Here is a 24,523-nt window from a genome sequence, read left to right as displayed (position 1 = left end):
CCTTACTGCTGCTTTCTCCCAGTTGCTCATCATTTTCCTCTGACCTGCAGTTTGAGTAGTTTTAATCCTGAAAGTTTTTCCTCCTTTTGATTCCTCTGCTGCCTATTTCCTCGTATCCATGGACTGCTTTTGCACTGTTTCCTGCTGTCATGTAGATTGCATGTGTTTGGGGAATTAACTAAAAGGTTTATTAAAGATTAATGGAAAGATAAGGCATGGTGAGTGAATTAGAAAAGCAGAGAGGGGTAATCTGCAGATATAAGCAACCTTTACCCTGGTTAGTCCCAGCTCAATTCTGATTTGCTTCCTGGCCAAGTTCCCTTTAAAGATCCTAGAAAACATGGTTGTTTCCTACCTAGCAGCTGAGTTTCAAAAATTGGGTTTGAGGGTCTGTTCTTCATTGCAAAAAGGTTGAAATGCCTGTTGCCAGTAGATGAAGCAGCTTATAATACTACTCTCAAATAAAATCCACTATCAATCTCTTTCCAAGTCTAACAGGGCCTAGATATTATGAGTCTAGCAGAGTATATACTTGGGCTATCTGCTGGTCTGGGGATGGTTGTCACTTGGATCCATTTGGATAGGGCTCTAGTGGGGGAGACTTTACTGTGAGGTTAAAAGCAGAGTGAAAAAAAAATTGGAACAAAGTGGCCTTACTTTTAGAAATTTCCCAAATCCTGGTGAGGCAGTGGTTTTTGCTAGTACTTGTATTGTTAACAAATGCTTGTAGTCAGATGTGAGTAACCAAAGAGGCAGCAAGTGACAGTGCTTATTTGTATGTACTCACAAATGGACTCCAGAAGGTTTTGCTGCAGCCCAAGGCCCCAGGGGCTACATTAAAGTTTACAGAAGTCTATCTGTGGGCATTCCTGTGGGGTAGATGTTCTTAGAATCCTGGTGTCAGCAGATGAGATAGCTGATGAGGTGTGTTCAGACTGAATAGGCAGAAACACCAGGTGTGATTTAACAGGCACAAACCCCCCAGCTTGCCTGGTCTGCCTCATTGGCTGCTCCTGTTTGTCTTTGCAGCCTCGTGTCATCTGCCCTGCAGCACCCATAACCCTCTGCATCTCTCTTAGGCAGTATATCCAGGGTTATTCCAGTCAATTAAAGCTTTCAAGAGGGAGATCTTCACTTGCTAGGAAGCAAGTATTCACTCCTGAATTTGCTGGTGTTAGCAGACATAGTATACTGGAAAAATGGATTCATTTTATAGGCCATGATGTGCTGTTACAGTCCAGGATATTTTCATCCTAAACCTGCTGGAGGTGTGAACTCTTCTCTGCTGACATTGCTAATACTTTTGTGCATAAATGGACAGAATTCATGCAACAGGAGTTAAAAACTGTCCATTTAGATTTTACAGATGTGATTATGGTGCTGCTTGTATTGAAACTGACAGTTTTTACACTGTTAAATATTGGTTTGGACCAAAGTTGACTCAGACAAGAGTCTTGTATTTCTTATGAAAAGTAATTTTGGCTCCTCACACTACATAATATGTTGATGGGAGCTTTTGAAGTAAAAGACTAGAAGGCACTATTGTAGTGATTTCTAAATTCAGATGGTTCATCCATAGAGAGTTAACTCATGTCTTGCCTTTTTTTAAATGTTAAATAACAAGATACACAAGTGCACAGAATTTATTGCAGTGATGCACAGGAAGTTCCACCTGAACATGAGGAAGAACTTTATTGTGCAGTGACCATGCATGGGAACCTGTTGCCACAGGTTGTGGAGTTTTCCCTCTCTGGACACAGATCTGTGCCACATGCTCTGGGATAACCCTGCTTGAGCAGGGAGGGTGGTCCAGATGCCCCACTGTGGGCCCTTTCAGCTTACACATTCTGTGATTCTCTGATGGTTCTTACTGTAGAAACTCTCTTAATTGTGCCAATTATTTCATCCTGGTTATACCAACTCTAAAGATACAGTAAAATGAAAAGGATCCACATAAGGGCGAAAATTAGTGGATGCCAAGGATGGAAATTGTGAGCAAGATGGGAGATTTAAAAAGATGGTAATTTGAAGATTTGTTTATACAGGAACACTCAGGGAAAAATAATGAAGTGACAAAATATGGGAATTTAAAAAGACGAGTTGAATTACTTTAAATCACTGTGTAAATACTGTTATTCAAAATATAAGTGGCTTTCATTTGGTTTATCTCCATCTACTTTGCAAGCAAAGTGACATAAATTGCATTAAGGCCATTTTCATTCTGAATGTGTATGTCCATACAGGGATTTAATGTAGTATAATTTGTCCATTTTAACGTTGTAGATAAACTAATCTGTTGAAATTTAGTTAAAACATTAGTGCCTTCAGATCAGCTTTCCTGACTACCTGTAGATGAACCTACAGATAATGTGAAGAACAGTGCAGAGAAAGGATGAACAGGAGAGCCCTGTTCTCACAATGATATGGCACAGATCACACAGTGAGTATGAGGGATGCATAAAAGTCCAATGGAATCCTTAATGGAAATGCTTCTCTGCAAAACACAGTGAGTATGAGGAGTTTAATGCCACAATAGTGTCACTGAGGCCAGAAATGTATCATCTTTGAGAGGATTAAGTATCCATAATGAGAATATCCTCAGTTACAGTACATAAAATAAAGGGATTATAGGATTTCAGACTAGACATACTACACTGAAGGGATTAGGAAGATGTCTCCCCTACTGACAGACAGATCAATGATTTCATCTTCCTCTGACGTTTGGAGCACTGATTACACACAGCACTGATTACAGTTCCTGGGAGCATTTTGGGCTTGCTGGACTGCTGGTCTCACAGAAGCATTCCTCACTGGGAAACCTTAATGTTTCTGGTCAAGCTTTTCTGCATATAAGGCTCCCTAACAAGAGTGTGGGGAATAAAAATGAGCTTCAATGAAACGAAAGTTCTACCTGATTTGAGCCTAATATGTTGTTAGATTAGGATTAGAAAGTCTTAGAAGAGCAAAGAAATCATTAGATCTCCTTCACTCCTCCAGGCTTTTAACCCATGCTGTACTTTCATTGCACCTCCTAGACAGAACTGAAGGAGTGGATCAGAGATGCTCTTTCTACTGTTTTTTGTACATGCAAAGCTTTAGGTTGATTTAGACAAATTGTTTCATCAGTCCCAGCAATAGCAAAGAAAGCAAGATATGGACTTCTTTTGCCTTTTACTTGTTTTTTTTTTTAGAAGTAAACTTCTTTTCTGAGAACTCAGTCCTCATCCCATTGCTGATAGATGCTTAGTATAGATTTGTAACATAGAGCCTGATGAATTCCAAGCCCATCAGGGGTGGTGTCCCTGCCCAGCAGTTCCTTTTTATTGATACAGTAAAAGGATGGGATGGAGCCTCTAACCCACCTGGAGCCTGTGCATGTGGCTGTATTGATTGAAAAAAATGTGGTGTGGCTAACATCCTTTGGGCTTGCTGTAGTTTCAGAAGTATTACTGAATTAGGTACATGACAAACACCCTCCTGCTCGTGGTGTATGTGGCTGAGCCTGTGAAATCATGAGTGCAAACTGAGTTATATCAATGAGAGAGTCTGTTGCTGTCATTTGTGTCATTCAGTGATTCAGTATAAGCTGTATCATCTTAAGCTTCTATTTACCAAAGAGGTTTACCTATGTAGCTGTACCAGCAAATTCTTTTAATTTTAGGCAAGCCCTTTATCTGCTTAAGGGGCAGGAGGTGGAAAATGAGAAGGAGAGTGAGGTTTTGGGCAGGCCTGGCTATGCTGAGATGACTGAAGATTTTTCTGTCACAGTTCTCTGTGGGAACTGACTGTGCTCAACAAGGGCAGCAAAATGCCAGGCAAATCATCTGTGCCATAGCAGCCACAGTTCAGAGTTCAGCACTGTTGGGAAAACATCAATTCACAGCTCCAGCCTCCCAAGCAAGGGTTGACACAGCATGTGTGACAGAGGTGTAAGTCCTGCAGTGTGTTACTACCAGTGTGATAATACCAGATAGCTGTCTACATGAACTATGTGAGGATGCATCTTAGACCACAGTGGCCTAATGTTAATAGCTGTCTTTATGAGCTGTGCCTGATTGACAGTGTTCTAAACTAAGTATATTAGCAGAGGAATATCAAAATAGTCCTAAGATGGAAAAAACACACAATATCTGTCTTCATCAATATTAAAAGATCTGATAGCAAAGCAGCAGTTAAACAGCTTGTCTACTTTCCTGTGGCTGTGGCTCCTTTATCACTGAGTCACAGAATGGGTGAGGTTGGTAACACCGCAGTGTGTCATCTGGTCCAACCTCCCTGCTCAAGCAGGGTCATCCTAAAGCACCTGGCACATCATTTATTTTTGTCACTCCCTGGAGGTTGCCAGTACTGAGCTGCCTTTTAGGAGAACAGGAAGCTTCAGGTTAGCTGATATTCCTGTGTGTGTGTAATTCTCAAAGTGCTGACAGCTCTGCTTACAATCAGTGGTAATGGCAGTGTGCACTGGCGTTTCCTTTTTACCTCAGCTCTGCCAGGGAAGGGAGTTGCTGTCATTCAGAGTGGCTCTCAGGCAGAGAGCATGGCAGAGCCAGCCAGGCCAGGGCATGAGAGCTGGTTAGGAGCATTTTGGCAGGTGGCTCTCAGGAAGACAAGTTCATCTGAACTAGGTATTGCAGGCAAGTCTAGAGATCTAGCAAGATCTTTAGTAGATATTTTTAATAGCAGGACTGGTTCCAGCACTGCATGAAACCAGAATTTTTAGCAGGGTTTATTAAATACTTGTAGTCCTTCTGAAATACTTGTAGTCCTTTTCCTTGTGAATATGTAATCTAGCCCTCTTGGGCTAAGTGTGGCTTTTTAGAATGAAACTCAATTTAAAATGACCCAGTAGCGGTGTCAGGGATTCACAGGAGCTTTTGAGTTGAGATCTCCAGAGATATTTTAAATTTTTTTTTCAGCCTGTAGAAGCAGCAGCAGCAATATAAGTTACCTTTTTTTCTGCTGCCTTGTGCTGAACAGGTTTCTTCTGTTATTTTCTGCTGTGCAGAATGAAAAGCTCACTACTGGAGATGTGGGTTAGCAGTGTGAAAGATTGGGCTCTGAACTCATTGCTCTACCTCACTCAAAATGATGATTTGGGAGAGCCAGCTGGGTGTTCCTTCAGGACTAACATCCTGAAAAAACAGATTTCCCAAGAAATAAAATAGTGTCTCAGGGCTACCTGCTTGGATGAGAGAAGAACATTTTTTTAAAATTTTGCTTTTAAATATACTTTGTACTCCCAGAGGTTTTTTTTCAGAGTAGCCCTAGCCTTTTTCTTGGTATGTTGCTTTCTTGTTCTAAAATCCTTCAGAGGACTCCTCCTTAAAATGACCAGATCCAGTCCTATGCAAGGCAGGAAAGTTTCTAATTTTGTGCTATCACTCATGAAATAGCATTTTGCTCAGTGGGCATGTAGAGTCAGTTAATATCTCTGCATGCAATTGCTTGCTTAATCTTAAAAAAAAGTGTATATATATACTCTCTACCTGAATGCATATTTGCTTCTGTATTTAGAGTCACGTATGTTTTTAAGCTCAGTAATGTGCTTTCTGTTTTCTACCAGCCAAATTCCTGGTACTCGTTCAACCTTGTTTGATTAAAACAGCCTTTAACCTTTGCTTGAATGCCTTTTCCTTAAAACAACCTATAATTCTTCCCTGCAACAAGATCAGGAGAACTTGGGGTGTGACAAAATTGACATGTAGCTGCCTGGAAACCTTGAGGGAAGGAGAAAGGAGGAAAGACAATTGAAACACAGTGAGTGTGAGACTTGTTGCAGAGCTGGCACAGGTGATTTCCAGGCCTGTTGTTTATACTGAGACAATTCCATCTTCTCTTCACTTGTGTCAGCTTGCATCCAGAGACCTGCTGAAATTTCAGGCATTTCTTGCTTTCAGTGAGAAGAGTGGGGGAGGGCTTGGAGGAACCTTGTCATCCTCTCTGTCTCCTGCTATAAATTGGCTTGAACTGTCACCCGTTTGTTTTTCCTCTCCCCCAGCCAACATAAAACTCCATCTTCACCTCGCCCCCTGCCTATCTGTGCTTGGCAGAGATTAGCAGTGTTTGTTCTTGACCTTGTAATTCTTCCTCTTCCCAGTGCCTGTTTTAGTTAGGGGCTAATTTGTGGAGTATCTCTCTAATAGCAAATTAAAGTGAAACATATTTAGGGGTTCATAGTCCGGAAGGACTGTGAACAGCAAATGGCTCTGCCACCAGCACAGACTGCCTGATGCAAACAAGTCAAAGGGGGCTTCTGATTTCTGTTTATTCCAATCTCACTCCTTTAGTTTCCTCTGCTTTAGTTTGATTTATTTGGCAGCTGGTTTTGTGGGGTTCTTTTTGTTCTTTGCAGTGTTTATTGCAGGGTTTCCTTTCGGGTTGCTCTCTGCCCTGCGTGACGAGTTAGTGCAGCACAATGCGCGCTGGTGTCAGCAGTGGGTGAACAGAGTCCCTGGCTCACCTGCTCTGCCCACCCTGCTGTCACCTGTACCACAGGCTGAACAGGCTTTTGGGACAGAGAGGGACCTGTGGAAGGTGTAAGGGAAGAGGAGGGAGAGGGTGGGGTGGTATCACTCTTGCTGTTGGGAGCTGGGATTGTGGCCCGTAGCATGCCTGTCGCAACTGAAGTTACTGCTGTAGTCTTTTTTAATTTCTTGTATGGCAGTGCACAGTGACTGACTGTAGTGTGCATGTACACAAATAGTAAGAGATCATTCTTCCCTTAAATCACTTGTAATTTAAATAAACACGACAGGCAGTCTGAAAGAGGTGACTGGGAGTCAAAATGGAGCAAGGAAAGCCAGCAGATTAGTTTATTGCACAAAAGATCTGGTATCTGCCTCTCTGCAACTTTTACCTCATGATCATCCTTCCTCCTTCCATTTCCTTTTCCTCTGAACTAAAGATTAATTGTGCATTGAAATTATAATGAGAATTTGTGGTGTTAAGAATCTGGCCAACGGAAGAGAAAAAATCCTCAAGGAAATTAGCAGTCCACAAGCATTGTCTGTTCCCTAGATATAAATGAGTGGGAACTTCCCAGCCAGAGAATGTTTTCCCTTTATTTTCTCTGCAACTTGTATTATCCTTAGCTAAGCATATTGTAGCACACTTGTTTCCAAGTCTGTGTTTTTATCACAGAAGTCCTGACCCCACTGAAATCTTCCTGGGGCAGAGCTTGCATTTACCATTTCAGCTTTAATGCCCAGCTTGCATGTTTAATGAAGGCAGAAAATACCTGCTTGTTATCCAGTAAACAAATAGGGAAAGGCAATCATTGTATTTTTCCTACACCCCCAGTCCACTTTTGCTTGTCCTGACTTGTGACAAAGATTACCTGTGACAGATAAGAGAATTTGTCAGAAAATGCTTTCTGAACTAGATGTTGCAATGTAAGGATAGGAGGTAGAGTGCAAAGATCCTGACTGCAGCAAAAGATCTGAGGCAGGCATTGGGAAAAACTTTCCAGTTCTGCACACTGGACTGTTGTGGTATCTCTCTGGTGAGAAGTTTTTAAGGAAGTCAGACAGTCATTTTGGTTGTGCTGGAGGGTGAGGAACAAACTGGATGTTTCTAAAGGTGTTTTTTTTTAGACCTGTTTTCTTGTATCATTGGTAGCTCCTTTAAAAGCATATTTCTCATCTATCTTGGAGGTGAAGAAAGATTATTGAATGTTTAGTCCTCCTCCACAGAGCTTCCACTGGTGGAATTTGGAGGGTAGTGAGCATCCAAGTGGTGAATTGAAGACAATCTCTTCAGGATATTTTATCTGCCTTTCATTCAGTCCAGGAAGCATATTCTCTGTGGTGCTTTAAAGTCCAGGCAGAGCTGGAGCTTACCTCTGAATTTGTTAGGAAAAGGCATGATTGACAAGCTGTTTCTGGAAAGGTAGAAAGAAAACAACCAATGGGGGCAGAAACCTTTTCTGCAGAGGATGGTGGAAAGCTGTCCACAATTGTTGACTGCTCTTTCAGGTAGGTTCCTTCTGCCAGACATGCCTGTGACATTATTCCTGTGAATTAAAGTACTTTCTGTCTCTTCAATTTATGTAATTGGGGATCATGAATGAGTTTCATGTCCACCACCCCTTCTATTTTCTCAGTGCCTCTTGGCCTTTCATGTCTCTTCTGCATTGCGTCAGTGCCTCCTGGCAAATTCTGTCTATGTCTGTCTCAGATAGAGCCAAGTGTGTGTCTGGCCTTGAGAAATAATCATAAATTTTCTTCTGTCAGGAGGAGAGGCCAGGACAACCCAGTTTAGATTTGAACCTGTAGTTCAAGGTGTTTTAGGGATTTCATATCACTTAACCCATACCCTCCAGGCATCACTTGTGTCTGACATGTAGATCAGACTGGAGGAATAAGAGCAACAGATTGCTCTGTGCTTCAAAAGAAGGTTATGAAGCAAAGCTGTGTCTTTAAAGAGAGTGCCTTCTAATAAATGTTATCTGCAGAGAAATACACCAGTCCCTGCATAAGTAGTTAATGTTACTGCTTCAGTGTTGGCTCATAAAACAACTTTATCACCTCTATGACGATAATGATTAACAAACTGATTTACAAGGGTGGGGTCACAAAGCCATTTGGCAAATTTAGCTTGTCTCACAGTGGCAGGAATACAGAACCTGAGTTTTACAGTATTTTCACCACTTTACCTGAAATACTTAACCCTGGTGGCCAGGCTCTTAGGCAGAGCAGTAGCAGCAGGTTCTCCTTTATGAGGATAATAACCAGAGTTTCCTCCAGTGCTTCTGATACCTGAGGAAATTGCAGGTCTCAGTCTGAGGATTCAGCAGCACTGGGCTCATTTCACGAGTTCCCATCTCAGTGTTTATTCCCTGATCACTTAGCCACAGTGAACTGACAGTGTTTACAGGCACACTCTTACATGATGCCTCTGGCTGATTGCCCCTTGTGCCAGAGCTGGCAGAATATCTACCCAAAGATGTGTGTAGATTTATCTTCCTACTCTTAGATTCTGGATAGCTTCTGTTAAAATATCCCTCATCTGTTGATTGTCCATTATCTTGAATCTTAATAAGGGATTTTTTGTTTAGACTGTGTCAGATTTTTCTTTTATTATCATATGGTAGGAATTACTCAGAGTGGCAAATTTAATTTAAAATGTATTTTAATCCAGAAACACTTTATGTGGTTGTAATATACCATGACACTGTTGAGAATCCAGACTTCTTAACCTTTGCAGTTTCTCACATTGAGCAAAATGGTGTATCTGAAAGATCAGCAAGCTGTATTCCCTTTACTGTCTGTTCTGACAGTCCTAATGTAGGTGATCAAAGGTATTTATGATCTCCATTCTATGTGAACATCTACTGCACTCCTAGAAGTTGGTAAAAATGCACAGACAGGGTAGGAGTTTTGATGACTCTCACTCAGATTCATAACATAGACTCCTGCAGGGATGGAGGTCTCACTCAGTACCCTTTGCTTCTTATCTAGCAATGCTGACAGGAGCCCTGCCCTCAAAACAAACACTCTCTGACCTCAGCAATGTCTGAAAACTGTGCTGTTTTTTCTTTCCTGTTCAGAAAGTTCATCATATCTGATAGACTTCAGTGCTGATTTATGTGGCCATGATCTCCTGGCAAAGTTTGGGTATTTCTGTGGCCCTGATCCCCTGGGTGGGTGGAAGGCTATTGCAGGTGTTACTTGAAGTGCTGGTGGATTACAGCAAACTCATTTGTCCTTTTGTTTCTACACATCTCTCCCCTAGTTCCTGCTACAGTTGTTGGGTTATTACATCTGTGGAAATGACAGTCTGAGTTAGGAGGGGTCTTCCATGCTTTCCTTGTCTGGTCAACATGTGATTGCTTTTCAGTTAGTCCCAGCCAGAGGCTTCTATTAATGTATTTTGTATTTTGAACAACTCTCAGGAACAAACTCTAGTTCTGTAATAGGGTTTTTTCATGCCTAGTTTTTGGCCTTGCTCTGTTTCCCAGACAAAGTTATTACAAGTCATGAGTTTAGGTTACCATCTCTGGGTCAAAATTCTCAACAGACTTGAGAAGTTCTGCCACTGTTCCTTGGCCACTTTTCTAGCTTGGTTTTTAATATGAAAACATGTATTGCAACACCATGTTCACTACATTGCTCTCCCGTGGGACTGGTTTGTGCAGCCCTCCTTCAGGCTGGTAAGTAGGTTCTCATACAAGGAGTTTTTGTTGACTGAACAGAGAAGAAAAAGTGACCTGACTTCTCTGCTGTGTGTAATGGGGGCTGGGGGTTTGTGCTGCAGAGAGGCACAGCTGGGTCTGGGCAGTGGGCCCTTCAGAGGTGGGCTTGTGCCAGCCCTGTGCTCAGCCCAGGGAGCCAGGATGGGGGATGGGGTCAGGACAGAGCTGGAACTCAGCGTGTGCCAGAGATGAGGGGACTGCCTCTCTTGCTGTGCTGTGGGCTCAGAAATGCTTTGTGAAGGTCAGACCCAGGGACTCTGGTCACAGGCCCCTGGGCAGCACCTGCTGCTTCTGAAAGTTGTCTGTGAGCAATAGCCCTGTTCTGCACATGGTGGGCCACTCTGGCTTGGTGGATGCTCTGGTCTATGGCCTTTGCAGATGTTGTTCTCTGGGGACAGCTGGCTGTGTGCTTGTTTGTGAAAACATCTCCTTGATAGAGTGAGGGAACTAAGAGTAACTTCCAGTCTTTGAATAGAAGGATCAGGAAACCTCTGGGGGTGAGCAGCCCTCCTGACAAAGAGTTAAACTTTGACTGATCACACATTGCCCTCATAATCATAATAATGTGATGTATCCAAAGGGACTTCAACTTGTAGCACAGCCACTGCTGCCTTTTATCTCCTGTCTTATTCTTCCTGGTGAGTGAGGAAACACATAACCCAGTGCATGTGTGCTGCCCTCCCACTGCTCAGACTCTGGCAGCCTTTGCCAACGTTGGCTTGTCTGCCAGTTTGGCAGTCCCTGCATTTTCCCTCATCTCACTTATTCTGTGCACTTGTTTCTTCAGAATTATAGTGCTCCCCAGCTGAACACAAGGATATACCAAGAAGAAAGTTTGATTTACCTTTATTCAAAATATTGACTTGTATGAGAGGCCTCTGTTTCAGAAGTCATCTAAAATTATTGTGCCACCACCCTTTCAGCACCTGTTGAGATATTGTACCCTTTTTGTTTCTCCCATTGCTGCAGACAAGTCTCTGCCTTCCCCTCTTGCTCTTCAGTACAGCTTGAGCTTTCCCAAGCTGGGTTCAGGAGGCTGGGCAGTGGGGCAGGGAGCTGCTGGATTTCCTGGTTTCTCCTCTCTTCCTGGCAGCCCTGGCACCTGCAGCCAAACTCTGGCCAGAGGGATGGTCTGCAGTATGGGCAGGGAACCTGTATGGGAGGCTCCTCCAAAGCACAGCTTGTCCCATTTCAGGTGGAAGATATATGGCAGTTACTGTAAAAAGCAGTGTTTGCTTTGCTGGTTTAAATGGTAAGTGCTTTAAGGGCAGGGCCTGGCTTTTATGTATGTACATGTGGGTGTGTGCTTTTATACAATTCCTAATGTGACACACACAGGAGCTGTGTGCAAAGCCATGGCTTTCTGTCTTGTGGAAGCTTAGAGAAATGTTTTTCCTGATCCAGAGAGTTGAACAGTGATTCTGATCTGAACACTGGGGCTGTTCAAAGACACAACTTGCTTTGGACTTGTGGACACAACTGTTTTCTTTCTGTTGTCACCAAGTAGTGTACCCCAAGGTATTTCAGTACAGCAGTGATAAGCATGGCCCTGTGTCCACAGTGATGTTGGGATGGATTCCTTGGCCAGTTAAGGAAGAAAAAGCTGCATTGTCCCCTCTGCCATTTGCTGACTGGGATGCCATCATTAACCACCTCTCACCCATAGTTTTGACCAATTAAACAATTGCTTGCTCTGCAAAGAGTTTGGATTAGAAACAGACCTTGCTTGATGTGGGCTGTAAGTAGAAGAGAATCTGAACTCAGCAAAATTTTAAGCTTGATGCTTTTTTTCTTTTTAAGAGACAGGCATATATTTTTAATTCTTTGCCAGGTGTATGCTGAGACATCCCCTATGTTGAAGAGATAAGGGTGAAAATTTCAGTTTCTGTTCCTTTGTCCTACTCTTAACTTAGTTTTATGCTAAGCTGCCACACTTCTGAAATGTGGTGTACTTTTCTGCAGCTTGTAGTGTGTGATTTCACAGTTTCTCTGTTTTGTAAATTTATTTTGTAAACTGAAATGTTCTTAGGAAAGGTTCAGGTCAAAGCTTAGGAGTGACTCCAGCAGTGAGAACAGACCTGTACTGCATTAGACTGCATGGGGGCTGTGAAGTCTTCGTCCCTGAAAGGCTTCAGGAACAGATACAGCTGTAAAGAGTGATGTAAATATTGGTGGCTCTGCCAAGACAGCCTCTTGAGGTCTTTCTTTTCCTCCCATAATTTCCATGATATCTGGATAATGCATTACATTTGACTATCACACTTCTATTCTTTTATCACTTATGTGTCCTTGAAACTCAAAATCAGATTCTAGCAACAACTGGGAGAAGATCCTGGGACTGTCCCATCATGGTTCTGGGATATCTAAACTGACCGACTCTGGACCTCTGGCAATCACAGGAGAAGTTTTAAAACCTTTGATGAGATGGTCTGTGCTCCTTTTCCCAAGCCATAAAGCATTCACTGTGCAACTGTTACCACAAGACAGTGAGTAGACAGCCAAGTAGACTTGGGACAGCAAATAGGAATCTTCCTTTCTGCTTGCCTAGCAGGAATGGAGATGAGGATTTTATTCTTATTAGCTACAAACAGGAAGGAGAAGGCTGCAAGGAAAAATCATCCTGTGCACAGCCTTGAGGTCTCTGATGAAACAAAATAACACAAAATTTACAGATGCTAAAACCAGTGATAACATCAATTTGATGCTGCATTTTGTCTTCCTCCTATAATGCAGTAAAATGGCCTGTAATTCACATGGCAAAATTGGCATGCATGGCTCTTTGAAGATATCATCTTCCTTGTGTGTCTGCAGTGGCCAGAGTAACAAGCCCACCCACTACAGTGCTACAACAAGCCACACAAATAAATAAATAAAGAGGGACAAATAACACCATCTCCTCAGGGCAGCTGCCCACTCGATGTCTCTTGCTTAGGCTGTGAACCAGCACAGGAAAGATTTTGTTCCTTGCAGTTGTAAATTCACTCCCAGTGCTTAGGAAGGTAATAGATTATGATAATTGTGTCTGTTACATTATATAAAATGTTGCTTCAATTCAGATATTTAACTTTTAAATCCTTGCTGACAGTGACATTAGTTCAGATTTAGAGTTGTTTTCACTGTGTCTTTAGCCTGGCATTTTTAAGCTGAGCAGCTGTGGCCTGAGGTGACTGCTAGAGCATGAAAATTCTCTGGAAAATTTGTATGCATTGTGGAAAATTCTCTGGAAAATTTGTATTTATTATCTTTGTATGTGCATTTCATCTGTTGGTGCCTAAGTGGGTTTTTGGAGGGTGACTGTAGCCTTGTCACGAGCTGGGTGGCTTCACTGTTTCTTTTTTTCTGTTTATTGAATATTGTCAACTTCCGTGTCTCCCCTCTGTAACTGTGGAGTCTGCAAGCAAAATATTTCTTCCTTCAAAATGCAAAACGAACCCTAGCTTGGGGAGCTAAGTTAGCTCCTGACCATCTGTTAGAAGGTTAGCAGTATCACTGCCTTGAACTATGGCTTCTTTTTCGTATTTCATGCAGCAGCCTCTCTGCCTTGTTTACATTGTGGTTGGAGGGGATCTTCCTATACCAGGATGCAATGGGAACGTCATTTTTCCTCTGACATGAGCAGATGTCCTCTCTGCAGTAGTAGCAATAACATTGCTGCTTCCTGTTGTTGCAGGTGTTGTCAGCAGGCTGGAGCTGAAGGCAAGGAAGGGGCACATTTCTGCCCGTGCCATTCACTGCCATCAACACCAGCACTCCCCATGCACCTCCTTTTCCAGTTGTACTTGTTAGTAGTGGCTTTCTTGGCTAGTGGGCAGGAAGTTGCCCTGGAACACAAATTTATTTCCTTACTACTTGGCCTTTGCTCCTCTGTTGTTCTTCTTTGCATTGGTATCTCTGCTTTCTCTAGATTTGGTTGCTCCTAACCCAGATTACAAGTGGTGTGTTACCATATTTAGAGAAGGGGTGCCTGAACTGAGTGTGACACTCATTTAAGTGTAAAACTCCCCACTCTTGGGTTCCAGGGCACAGCCCAATGCAACTCTTCAGTCAGCAATTACTGCATTCTTTTTCCTTTTTACAGGAGGTTGCTATCAAATCCCATGACACATTTCTGTCACTAATCTGGCAAGCTGTCATTCAGACCACAGGAAGCCCAGAAGAGAAGAATATACTCTTAGGGCCTTATTCCATCTTCATTCTTCCCTACAGCAGCAGAATTCCTTAAAGTCTCTAGAAGTTTGATCTGAATGGAAAGTATTTTGCCTGAATAGCACTCCTTATTGAGGCATTGTCTCCAGGTCACAAATTTAGATGAGTGTTGTGGTTAGCAGTTCAAGGTTTGGTCATTTTTTCCACACCAACACGAGGAGTGCTAATCACTTCTCATGGTCTAGCAAGATTCTCTGGGACTTCTTGATTTGAGAGCTGGATGCTAAAGGGAAAAAAACCCCAAAAACCAAGTTCCTCTTCAAGACTTCACCTAAGAAGTTACTCGTTTTAGCAAGGAGGGGAACATTATATTTGAATGGTTTTCAGTGGGAAACACTACTAAAGGACTAAAGCCAGGACTCTGTTCACAAAATACATGCAAAAACTTGAACTTTGAAGGAAAAGAAACAACCAAAAGGGTGATATGTGCATAAAAAGTAAGAAGTAGTGAAAATTGTAAGGCAGTATTCATAGCTGACAGAGATAATGTGGAAGCCTTAAGCTTGTTTCCTATTTACTTCTTTGTGCTTATTGTATGAATGCATTGTTGTACTTAAAATGACTACTAATATTTTCTTATTGCCATTCACAGATTTACAAAGAGATAGTAAATTAGTTTTCATGTTCAGATCATTTGCTGCTTCAATGATTACTATTATCACTTGTGTTTTCATGGAGCTCTAATTGTTGGGAAGTAACTTTCCTATTATTTTAACCAGCAGCATGTTCCTACATTTCTGTACTAATAAGTATTGTCTCAGTCTTTCAGGTCATTCTGGTTATTTCTGGGGGCTTCATTCAATATTGCCTTCTCATTCCAGGTTATTGAAGGAAAGCTGGCTCCTTTCTTGGGGAAGGTGATCAAGTTTGCCACCTCTCATGTGTACAGCTGCAGCCTGTGTAGCCAAAAGGGTTTCATCTGTGAGATCTGCAACAATGGAGAAATCCTTTACCCCTTTGAGGACATTTCTACAAGCAGGTACTCCAGTGTGGTAATGTCAGTCATACATTTGATTTGAGTGCTCAAGCCTTGAGGATTCTCACCTCATGACCTTTTATTTAAATAATTAGGGACTAGATTCCACTAATGCACATTTCTGGGGAGCTTCAGTAAATCACTGCTCCAGGGAGGCCACCATGAGCAAATGTGGAACCAAATGAGAAGTGCTACTTCCCAAGGTCCTGTAAGTCTCAGAAGAGCTGTTCAAAAAAGGGAAAAGCCCCCAGTATCATCACACAGTGTGATTTATCCAAAGCTCTTCTGAGTTTGCAAAGTGTCCTGAAAAGCCAGATGACTTTTCTGGAGTGATCACAGACATCTTTCTGTTCTTTGGTATCACTGGGCCCATAATGTACAGGCATCATCCATTGTAAAACAACAGCCATCCATTCTGAAGTGTCTTCCCCATGAAATGTTATGGCTAGTTCTCTGCTCTGTCTGCTTATTCCTCTCTGCCTGTGTACACAAGATTTTTTTTTTTTTTTTAAATGATATTGCTATTCTCAGGTGGCAACAAAGTGAGTGTAAGTGTATGCAAGTCCTAAACTAAGCAAAAAAACCTTTATTTCAGATGATGTAGAGTACTGGATGCCAGGTCAGGGACAGGAGTCACATGGGAAACCTAGAAGCAAAATGCAGGAAACCAAAGCAGACTTGGCAACACAGCAGTGTTACTACTCTTTTTCAGTAGTCTTGGATTTTGAATAAAGAAGATACACTTTCTTCCACCCTTAACAGAAAGACAGTATATCTGACATTCCCAGATAAGTATTTTTGTGGCTGTTTCAAATGCAATCATTGTAATTTGTTCTCCCAAGTGTTCATTTGAAAGTGGGAAAAAATCAAGGACCCACCTTTGGAAACAATCAGGACCAGGTAATTAAAAGGGTTTGTTAAGAATCTGGTTCCCTTGCATGCACAAAGATGTTAAATTACAAGTACTACTCTTAAGGGATTTTCAGTCTGATCTGAGTTTCAAAGGTTGTTTGCACATTGTTTTTCCAGAGTCTTATTCTAAAAAATGTATTGACAAAGCAGTGGATAAAAGCTAAACAAGGCATGTGGTGAGTTCATAAACAGTTTCTAAGAAAGAATGCATCTAGGGTGCATGGTGAGATAAGGCTGAGTTAAAAGACAAACTAAGATGGCATAAACCATAAGGTCTATGGAGACTGCATAATAGGTGATTGAAGACATTCCCAAAAGATTAATGAGGACGTGAAGGAACATTTGGGAATACAAGTTAACGTTAAAATTTGATTTGTCTGGGAGATTTCTGGTCACAAAACCATTATTGGGTGTCTATTGTTTCCCTGCCCTTCAGCTGAGATCAGACATACCTTGCAATTACAGAGTTCAAAACCCTCTGGAATGAAATAGAATTTGTCAGCAATTCAAGCCAACAGAAGCTGCTCTAGCTCCTGTGTTTGTGGGAGTTAGAAGCCAGAAAGGACTTGTGTTCATGTTTCACAAATGTGAAGTTATGGTTGATGTCATGCCAAAGACAGCAGTCTTTGTTAATGGTTTTAATTAAAACACAATCAGCATGAAAGGTTCTCCAAGATTTCTATTTCTTATCTCATCATTCTGCTTATTCCTTTTTGTATTCCTTATAACTAAACCTTGTTTTTATCCCCAGCATTTTCTGATTCCCTTCCTAGTTAGTTTTCTCATCTCATTACTACACATGCATCTATGTGGAACTAACCAGATTATTTCAGTTCCATATTTTTGCTCTGGAGGCAAGTTATGCCAACAGAGGAGCTTGTACAGTAAAGCTATTGTACAGCTCTGTCATCTCCAAAGCAGTGAGGGAGGCCAGGTGGAGGGATTTGGTGTTTGTTTCCATCTCTTGAAGATGAGAGAGGTTTCTGAAGTAGGTGTACTGACCACTACAAGACAAGGTAAGGTGAGGAGGCTAGTTAGAAATAGAGGGATGTACAGAGTAACCTGTGGCAAATGGAATGGCAAGTCCTAAAAGGTCCATGTGAAGACTTTGAATTATGCCTGAAAATTCTGATGATGTACTCAGAATTTCCTTGTCAGTTGTCATACAGAGCTCTGAGTAAAACAGCTCAGATTTGTTGTTTAGCTGTACTATTCTGAGTCCACAGTGTACAGAGATAATTGACTACAACTCCCTTTTCTCCATCCTGGTTTCCTGGAATTGCTGCCTACAGCACAGTACTCATATTCTCTACACAATAGTGGACTGCCAGGTACCCTGGCTGAAGCTGGTGAGTTGAGGAGGAAAGAGCTGCTGAACTCTGAACATCATCTTTTTCTTTTTGCATTTGAATGTTTGTTCACTTTTGAGCTATCAACACTACCAGCAAACTGGGCTGTTAGGTTAGAAATGTTCAAAAGTGGGTGCATGACATCTTTTGCAAGCTTCAGTTCTTTGCTGCATGTTTGAAAAGTGAAGCCTGCTTTTGTGTGTGTGTGTGTGTGTGTGTGTGTGTGTGTGTGTGTGTGTGTCTGTGTTGAGCTGGCATTTGGATTTTTGGCTGCCTCCCTGACCTTTCTTGCTCTTTTGAGAGAAGACTGACAGCTGTCAGTGTGGCCATTACAATTCCAAGGTGGTTCTCGGTTGGCTGTTAGCTTTCCATCCTCATGGTCTCTCAGCTTTGAGGTGAAGATATTGCTTCTCTCCAAAATATTCTCAGCAGTTTCTGGCACAGTGTTCAGTAGGAATTTATGAAGGATGAGTATTCTTTAGATAGATACAGCTGAGAGAAAAAGAGGGCCCCTCTTGAGGGCTGGAGTTTCTCTTTGGTCTGGTTATTTGCTTGAGAGTCATTTTTGTCAGTCCTTGGGCAAACAGAGTGAATACCTGGGTTATGCACTCCTCGGGGTTTGAATACACATATATTACATACCCTTCTCTCACTAATCAGTGTGACACATTCCTTTGTTGGCAAACGGTTCCAAAACAAACACAATCAGTTCACTTAATTAGCGGGTCTGTGGGCTGTGCTTGGCAGGCTCTTTACATCCTGCCCAACAATGCAGCAACAGTTTGCTGCCTTGAATGGAAGGGTGGGCTCACAAAGTCATAAGCTTTCTAATGATACATCCTTTCTCTGGCTGTTCTTGGGAGGTGGCCGTTCTGCACAGATCTTCATGAAAGCTGTGATTCAGTAGTTAAACCATTTCTTAAAAATTGTCCCATCCTTTTGATGCTTCTTCCAGTCAGTTTGATTCTTCTGTCCCTTATTTCCCTCTTTTCTATCTTACCCATATTTATATAATACTTCATCAGGGTTCTTTCAAAATTTCTCAATTTCACCTTGTTTTCAAAGGCTTTAAATCATGAGAACTATTTAAAGCCTCTTGAATTAATTGCACATTTCATGGACCAAATTTTCAGCTAATGTAAACTCTCTGAGCTCTGCTTTTGCTGGAGTTCTGGCAACTTAAATAAACTGAACATCTACCCCCTATTTAATTTCTAAATTTGCCCTGGGCTAAAATTTAGTGAATAAACATTTAAAATTATCATATTATATCACTTATTTCATATTTACAGGTGTTGTGCAATGACTTTAAATGTCCTTGACTGTAAATGGGCTTGTTAGAGCTATTCTTGCCCATTAGCAAGCAGGCACTTCCCCTCAAGTTGCTCTGATTTTGCTTGTTCTTCACTAATGTGGGGAAGAGGTGTTGTTTCTTTCTACTAAAATTAAAAAAAGACCCAACAACCAAACAACAGAAGTGAAGTCTGGGCAGTGGCACTGTTGTCTGTAGTAGTGGCTGTATTTGTTTTATAACTTAGAACAATTTTTAACAATTTTTAAATCTTAAGGAATACTGAGAAAATTACCTTTGGAATGAGGATAGAATTTATAAAACATGTTTTCTGTCCCATCAGATAATTAAGCAATCATGGTTATGATTAAGATTGTGTTACCCGTTTAATAAAGTTTTGGTCTTGCCTGTCATCATCCTAATGATTACTTTCACAGGCAATTTAATTTGTTGTGTTTTGCTGGTAAAGTTACTTGCTTGTTAAGAACAATTTAATCCATTCCTTTCCTTTTATGTTCTGGCTGTAGATGTATGTGAACCACGGAGAGTTGCTCTTTTGTGCTCATATTCATTTATCAAGGCTAAACTGTTTTCACTTTGCGAAGTTAATTTGTTCTGCTGATCAGTTAAGACATGTAGACCTTTTAAGATACAAACCAGAAGGCCCAAGTTTAAAATAGACGTGCCACAGAACAGACTTGACTCTATCAACCAGCTTGGATGCCTCCATAATCTTTGGCCACCATCCTGATAAGACCTGTGAATGTGCTTTGCACATAGTGACAAGGCCTACTAAAGGCTCTGGGGCTGTGCATGCTGAAGTCTTTGCAAAGTCACAGCTTTGTGTTACAGATGCTGTGTCACTGGACAAATGCAACTTTGAGCATTTGGGAGAGTGTTCAAGATAGATGTTAGGTGGAGAGACTGAAATATGCAGAACACAGAATTTGCAGGAAATACCTTGGCACAGGTCAAAGGCATCACTCAAAGTACATCATTTTCCCTCTTGCTTTGATAGGTTTGTCTTTTGCTAGAAAGCCTTTCCCCAGCCTGGGCTCACCTGAGTTGTGCCAGTGGTTTAGTACCTAATTTTTGAAAGAGCTTAGTTTATCAGATGCTGATAGCTCGTTCAAAGCACTCTGAAGTGATCTGCTCAGCACTTCTTCAAGGACATGTAGGCACCTAAGTAGATGTTAAGTTTTCTTGGTAATTTAATTTCACCTGAATCTGTCAAAACTGATCAAAATCTTCTGGCCCAGATTGTCTTGTTTTTGTTTGTGCAGGGTAGCACAGTAATATTATCTGGAAGATGTAAACAGAACAATAAAGTATAGCAGCTTTTTCATCAAGTATTGTCTTTTACAACTGAATTAGCTTTAGAGGTTGGTTTTACTTGCCTCATGTCACAGTGGTTTTTAACTAGAATGTTCAGTCAATGTCTTATTAGTGCCAACTTTCTTCCATTCATTTACCATGTGGGCATCCCTCCCTAGGCAGGCTCCTTGCATTGGTTCCTAGGCAACTGGAATGATATTGCTGCACGTGTGTGTCAGGCATTGATTGCCTTTGTGGCTTTTTTTTGTATTGTAAGTGAGCACAGGCTAGTCCTTTTTGCTTTTCTTTGTGTTCTGCTAAAGGCTCAGAGTTTGAAGGGCCTGTCTATGATATTCACAGCTGAGCAATTCAGAAATGCTTGCAGACAGGCACATGTGCATAGTGTGGGATGGTGATCATGCTGGAATCCCCAGGCAAGGCTCACTTCAGCCAGTGTGGTTTGCTCTTTGGGGTTTTTAATAGCCAAGTTACAGGTGGTTTAGTGCTTTGGGTGCTTGGTAAATGTTGAGCATCATCTAAGGAAAATATAATGAATGATCCCATTTAATCCTGCTGTATGGCAGGAAAGAAGAAACTGAAGAGTTTAGTCATGAATGGTTCAGCCCTAAATCAAATCCTTGCTGAAATTTCTTCCAAGGAATTACTCACTTGACCAAAGGTGTGCGAGGTCTGGCACAAAGGAAGTGAGTTTTTTAAATGAAAAAATGAAAGCTAACATACAAAATGACAAAGAAAGGGTGGTGGGTAAATATGGCACTGCAATGAGACTTGAGCTATAATCCCGGAAAAATAGATGGGAAGCATGAAAAGAACATGCCAGAATTTGCAATTTACTAAATATTGCTGTGTTTCAAATGCCCAGACCTAATGGGAGATACTAACTTGGGCATTTCCTCAGCACACAAGGAATGATTATGTGCTTTTAATGTAGAAAGCCTTTTCTTTTGTAGCTAGTGATGATAATAATAAGAGCATTATAATACCTCTCTGGCTGTGGAGAGCTTTGCCCTTTCTCTTACACTTTCCAGTGCAATAGAAATTATTTAGAGGACTGAATTATTCTCTGTGTTTTTTCTACTCCATACAAGTAAAACATCCTTAAAACATAAAACATCCCCTAAAGTCTCAACAGAAATTGAGTTAGGTCAGGAAAGAGGAAAAAAAAAAAAAAAAAAAACACCAAAATAGAGAGGAAGCTATTTCAGCTGGCTTCTTAGAAGACTGCAAGTCTGTGTGAAAACAACATGCAGTGTTCACTAAGTCTTCAAATACTGTTTGAAAAATAGCAAGATGCTATTAATGTGCAGTGTCACAATATCATTCATTAAAGAAGGAAACATGAAAGGCCTGAATGGCTATGGGCTCATCAGCTTATTATCAGTGGTGAATAGCATTCTCACAAAGGATGTAGGGACTTTTTGGCCTCTAGACAAAGAGTAAGTCAGGATTCAGAAATAGCACCTGAACTGTGAATTACCTATGACAACAACAAGGGTTAAGGGAAAGATAAGTAGGTGTTGTGAACTATTAAGTGAGCCTTTTATAGGCTACAAAATATATTTTATTTCTCCAGAGAAATAAAATAATTTTAATATACTGAGGCTTGAAAACAACAAAAGACCCCGTGAAATTCACATGTGGAGATAAAATTAGATCTCAGAATTAGCTAGGAAGCAATCTGCTTGTAATATTCAAAAAAGGAATATAATGTTGGAGTGTTTGGTATCTCTGGAGAATCCCTCACAGTGAGCTTAGAAATGGTCAGCCAGTTGGCATTCCAGGGCCAGTTAAGGTTGACTGGATTTGATGTGAGGAAAAGCAGAGCTGTGTAGAGAGCTTGGGGTAGTGTAGCTACATTTTAAAAGGGGTGACTTGCCAGTTGCACGGAGGCAAAGCAAGAGCAGCATTGCCCCCCTGCCCTGGTGACTTTGTTAGTGAGGGGGACACAGGCATGCAGTGCAGGCTGAAATGGGTGTCCTCTCTACCTGTTCCTGTGCAGAGCTAGAGGCAGCTTTGTCCTCCAACTCAGAGCACCCTTCCTCTAGGCTGCTGCTTTGTTGTCATCTGGACCCCTTGGTTGTGCTCAACCTTCACAAGAGAAGGCAGAAAATAGGTCTTCAGAGCAGCACTTGGGGGCACCAGAATGGACCCACGATGGCAGCACTGGTGCCACTGCAGGGACTATGAGATCAGGGCTGGCTGTTTGCTCTGCCTCTGCTTGGTGCCTGACAGTGTGGGGTCCTGGGCACAGCTTCAGCTCCTGCACCAGCTCTAATGATAACAGCTCAGACAGTTTTTCTCTCTGTTTTGATTCTAAGTGATGGGAAGAATGTTTGTTAATCTTTTCCACTGACCTTATTTCTGAAAAATGAATTTGTATGAATTTGAACACCATCAGTCTTTGTTTGCTCTGCTGATGGCCTTTGACTTGAGAGACCAGGTGTGCTGGCTTCTCTCTCATCCTGCTCAATCCACTTCAGCAGTAATTTCTGATAGATTTTGTCATTTCCAGGCATGCTGTAGAGAAATATTGGGCTAGCATAGGGGGTGGTGATATGAGAGCACAAAATTACACTCCTCATCAATCATTACCCTCTAGCAACTTCCAGGGCACTGTAAACTGCTGACTAACAGGGGAGAATTAGCTTGATAAAATCACCATTAGTGTCAGTTCAGGGTGGTGTAAAGTTTTAAAGACACTGCTGTCTCCTGTCTCTTCTTTGCCCATTAGTGGGTCTGTTTGTGGAGATCCCAACCCAGCAAAGCACGTAAGCACACTTAATGGAAGGCAGATCAGTAATCCCAAAGAAATCAGTGGGATATGAGGCCTAAGCATGTGTGCATGTGCTTTGCTGGAGAAAGGCAGTAACACACTCTCTGAGCACAGACACTGTAAATATCTCTGCATGAGCCAGTTTCTTGATTCAAAACCAGATTTAGACTGTAGCTGGGCTGAGAAATCCAGCAGTCAGGTTTTACTGCAAGAGAGCATGGAAGCCAGTAGATATATTGCTTTATACTTAGCCTTGTTCACCTGCCTTTTCTTATTCATATTTAAGTTTTATCAGTTTATGCTAGCTAGAAATGTGTCTACTTAAATCTTTGCACAGCCTTCTTAAAGCTCTGCAGTGATTAAAATTTACACCATGTTTGGAGCCATGCATAAAACTTCAAGTGCAGCCAGACAGGAACAGTTTTTTTAAAAGTTACAGGTGAGATGCAGCCAATATGGATTTATGGACTTCTCTCAGTATTGTCAGACCACATGCCTTTTGAGGGGTTTTCTTTCTTCACATTTTTAATTTTTCTTCACAGTCTTGAAGACAAGAACCTTATTTCTATGAGAAATAGGTTCAAAGCATACCCACAAAAAACCCCACTAAAGTCATAACAATGGGCACTTGGATTCTTATGTAGTCATTTGACTGCAATATCTACAAGAAAGGAAAAAAAAGTGCAAGGCATTTCAGGATGTCCTATGGAATCACCAAGGGTGACCAACACCCATTGTTTGTATTTCAGGATTACTCTAAAGTTTCATGTTTTGTTGCTTTTATTATTTGATTATCCAACTGAAATCTAAGACTTTTTACCTCTGACAGTGCTCCTTTTACTTTATCCTTTGGTTACAAAGCTGTAGTGACAACTCATCACTACAGATAGATATTTGCATTGAAAGGCTGAGAATGTCCAACTGTTGAGTTGCAGCCCACTCATGACTGCCAGATGTTTCATTGCTTGACATCTGTCTGCAGCTGGGGCTTGATCTGCTGTGACATTAAGTTCATTGCCTCACAATGCCCCAGAAGTAAACCAGTCATCTTGTTTGAGCAGTTGATTTGTTTGAAGGCCTAATGTCACATATGAGAACAGAATGACACAGCCTTGAATGCCAGAAGCATAGCTCAATGTATTGATCAATTGATCAGCATAGATCAGTTGTTCATCTAGTCTAGTCTTCCATAGGACACAGGGCAGACAACATCACTTACCTCTGTTTCATTTTTACTTTTGAAATGACAACTTCTGCTGTTGAAGTGGACTGTTCTTTACTCTTTCCAGAACAGCTGACCACTGGAGCTTCAGTGAGAAATATGTTGAGTCATGGCTGTTGCAAATCACAGAATCTGTTTCTGCAAATGCTGAAATATACCTTATTGGAAAATAATATAGTCACACCTCATTTACAAACAAAGCAAGACTTGTCTTTCATAAAACAAAGTTGATGTCTTTTCAGTGATGTACCTGAATACTAGATACTA

General features: G+C 41.4%; 1 protein-coding gene across 4 annotated transcripts in view; it reads left to right on the top strand.

The window, feature by feature from the left end:
- Positions 1-24,523, top strand: part of PLEKHM3 (pleckstrin homology domain containing M3) — a 92,091-nt gene that overhangs the window by 48,022 nt on the left and 19,546 nt on the right. For all 4 annotated transcript variants that reach the window (XM_059853300.1, XM_059853299.1, XM_059853298.1 and 1 more), the window contains one exon: positions 15,220-15,377. In XM_059853300.1, the coding sequence (XP_059709283.1) occupies positions 15,220-15,377 (158 nt within the window). The remainder of the gene's footprint in view (positions 1-15,219; positions 15,378-24,523) is intronic.

Source organism: Haemorhous mexicanus, chromosome 8 (assembly GCF_027477595.1).
Source record: "Haemorhous mexicanus isolate bHaeMex1 chromosome 8, bHaeMex1.pri, whole genome shotgun sequence".
In the NCBI taxonomy this organism is placed as follows: domain Eukaryota; kingdom Metazoa; phylum Chordata; class Aves; order Passeriformes; family Fringillidae; genus Haemorhous; species Haemorhous mexicanus.
Note: the sequence above shows the minus strand (reverse complement) of the source record. Positions and strands in the feature narration are given on the sequence as shown.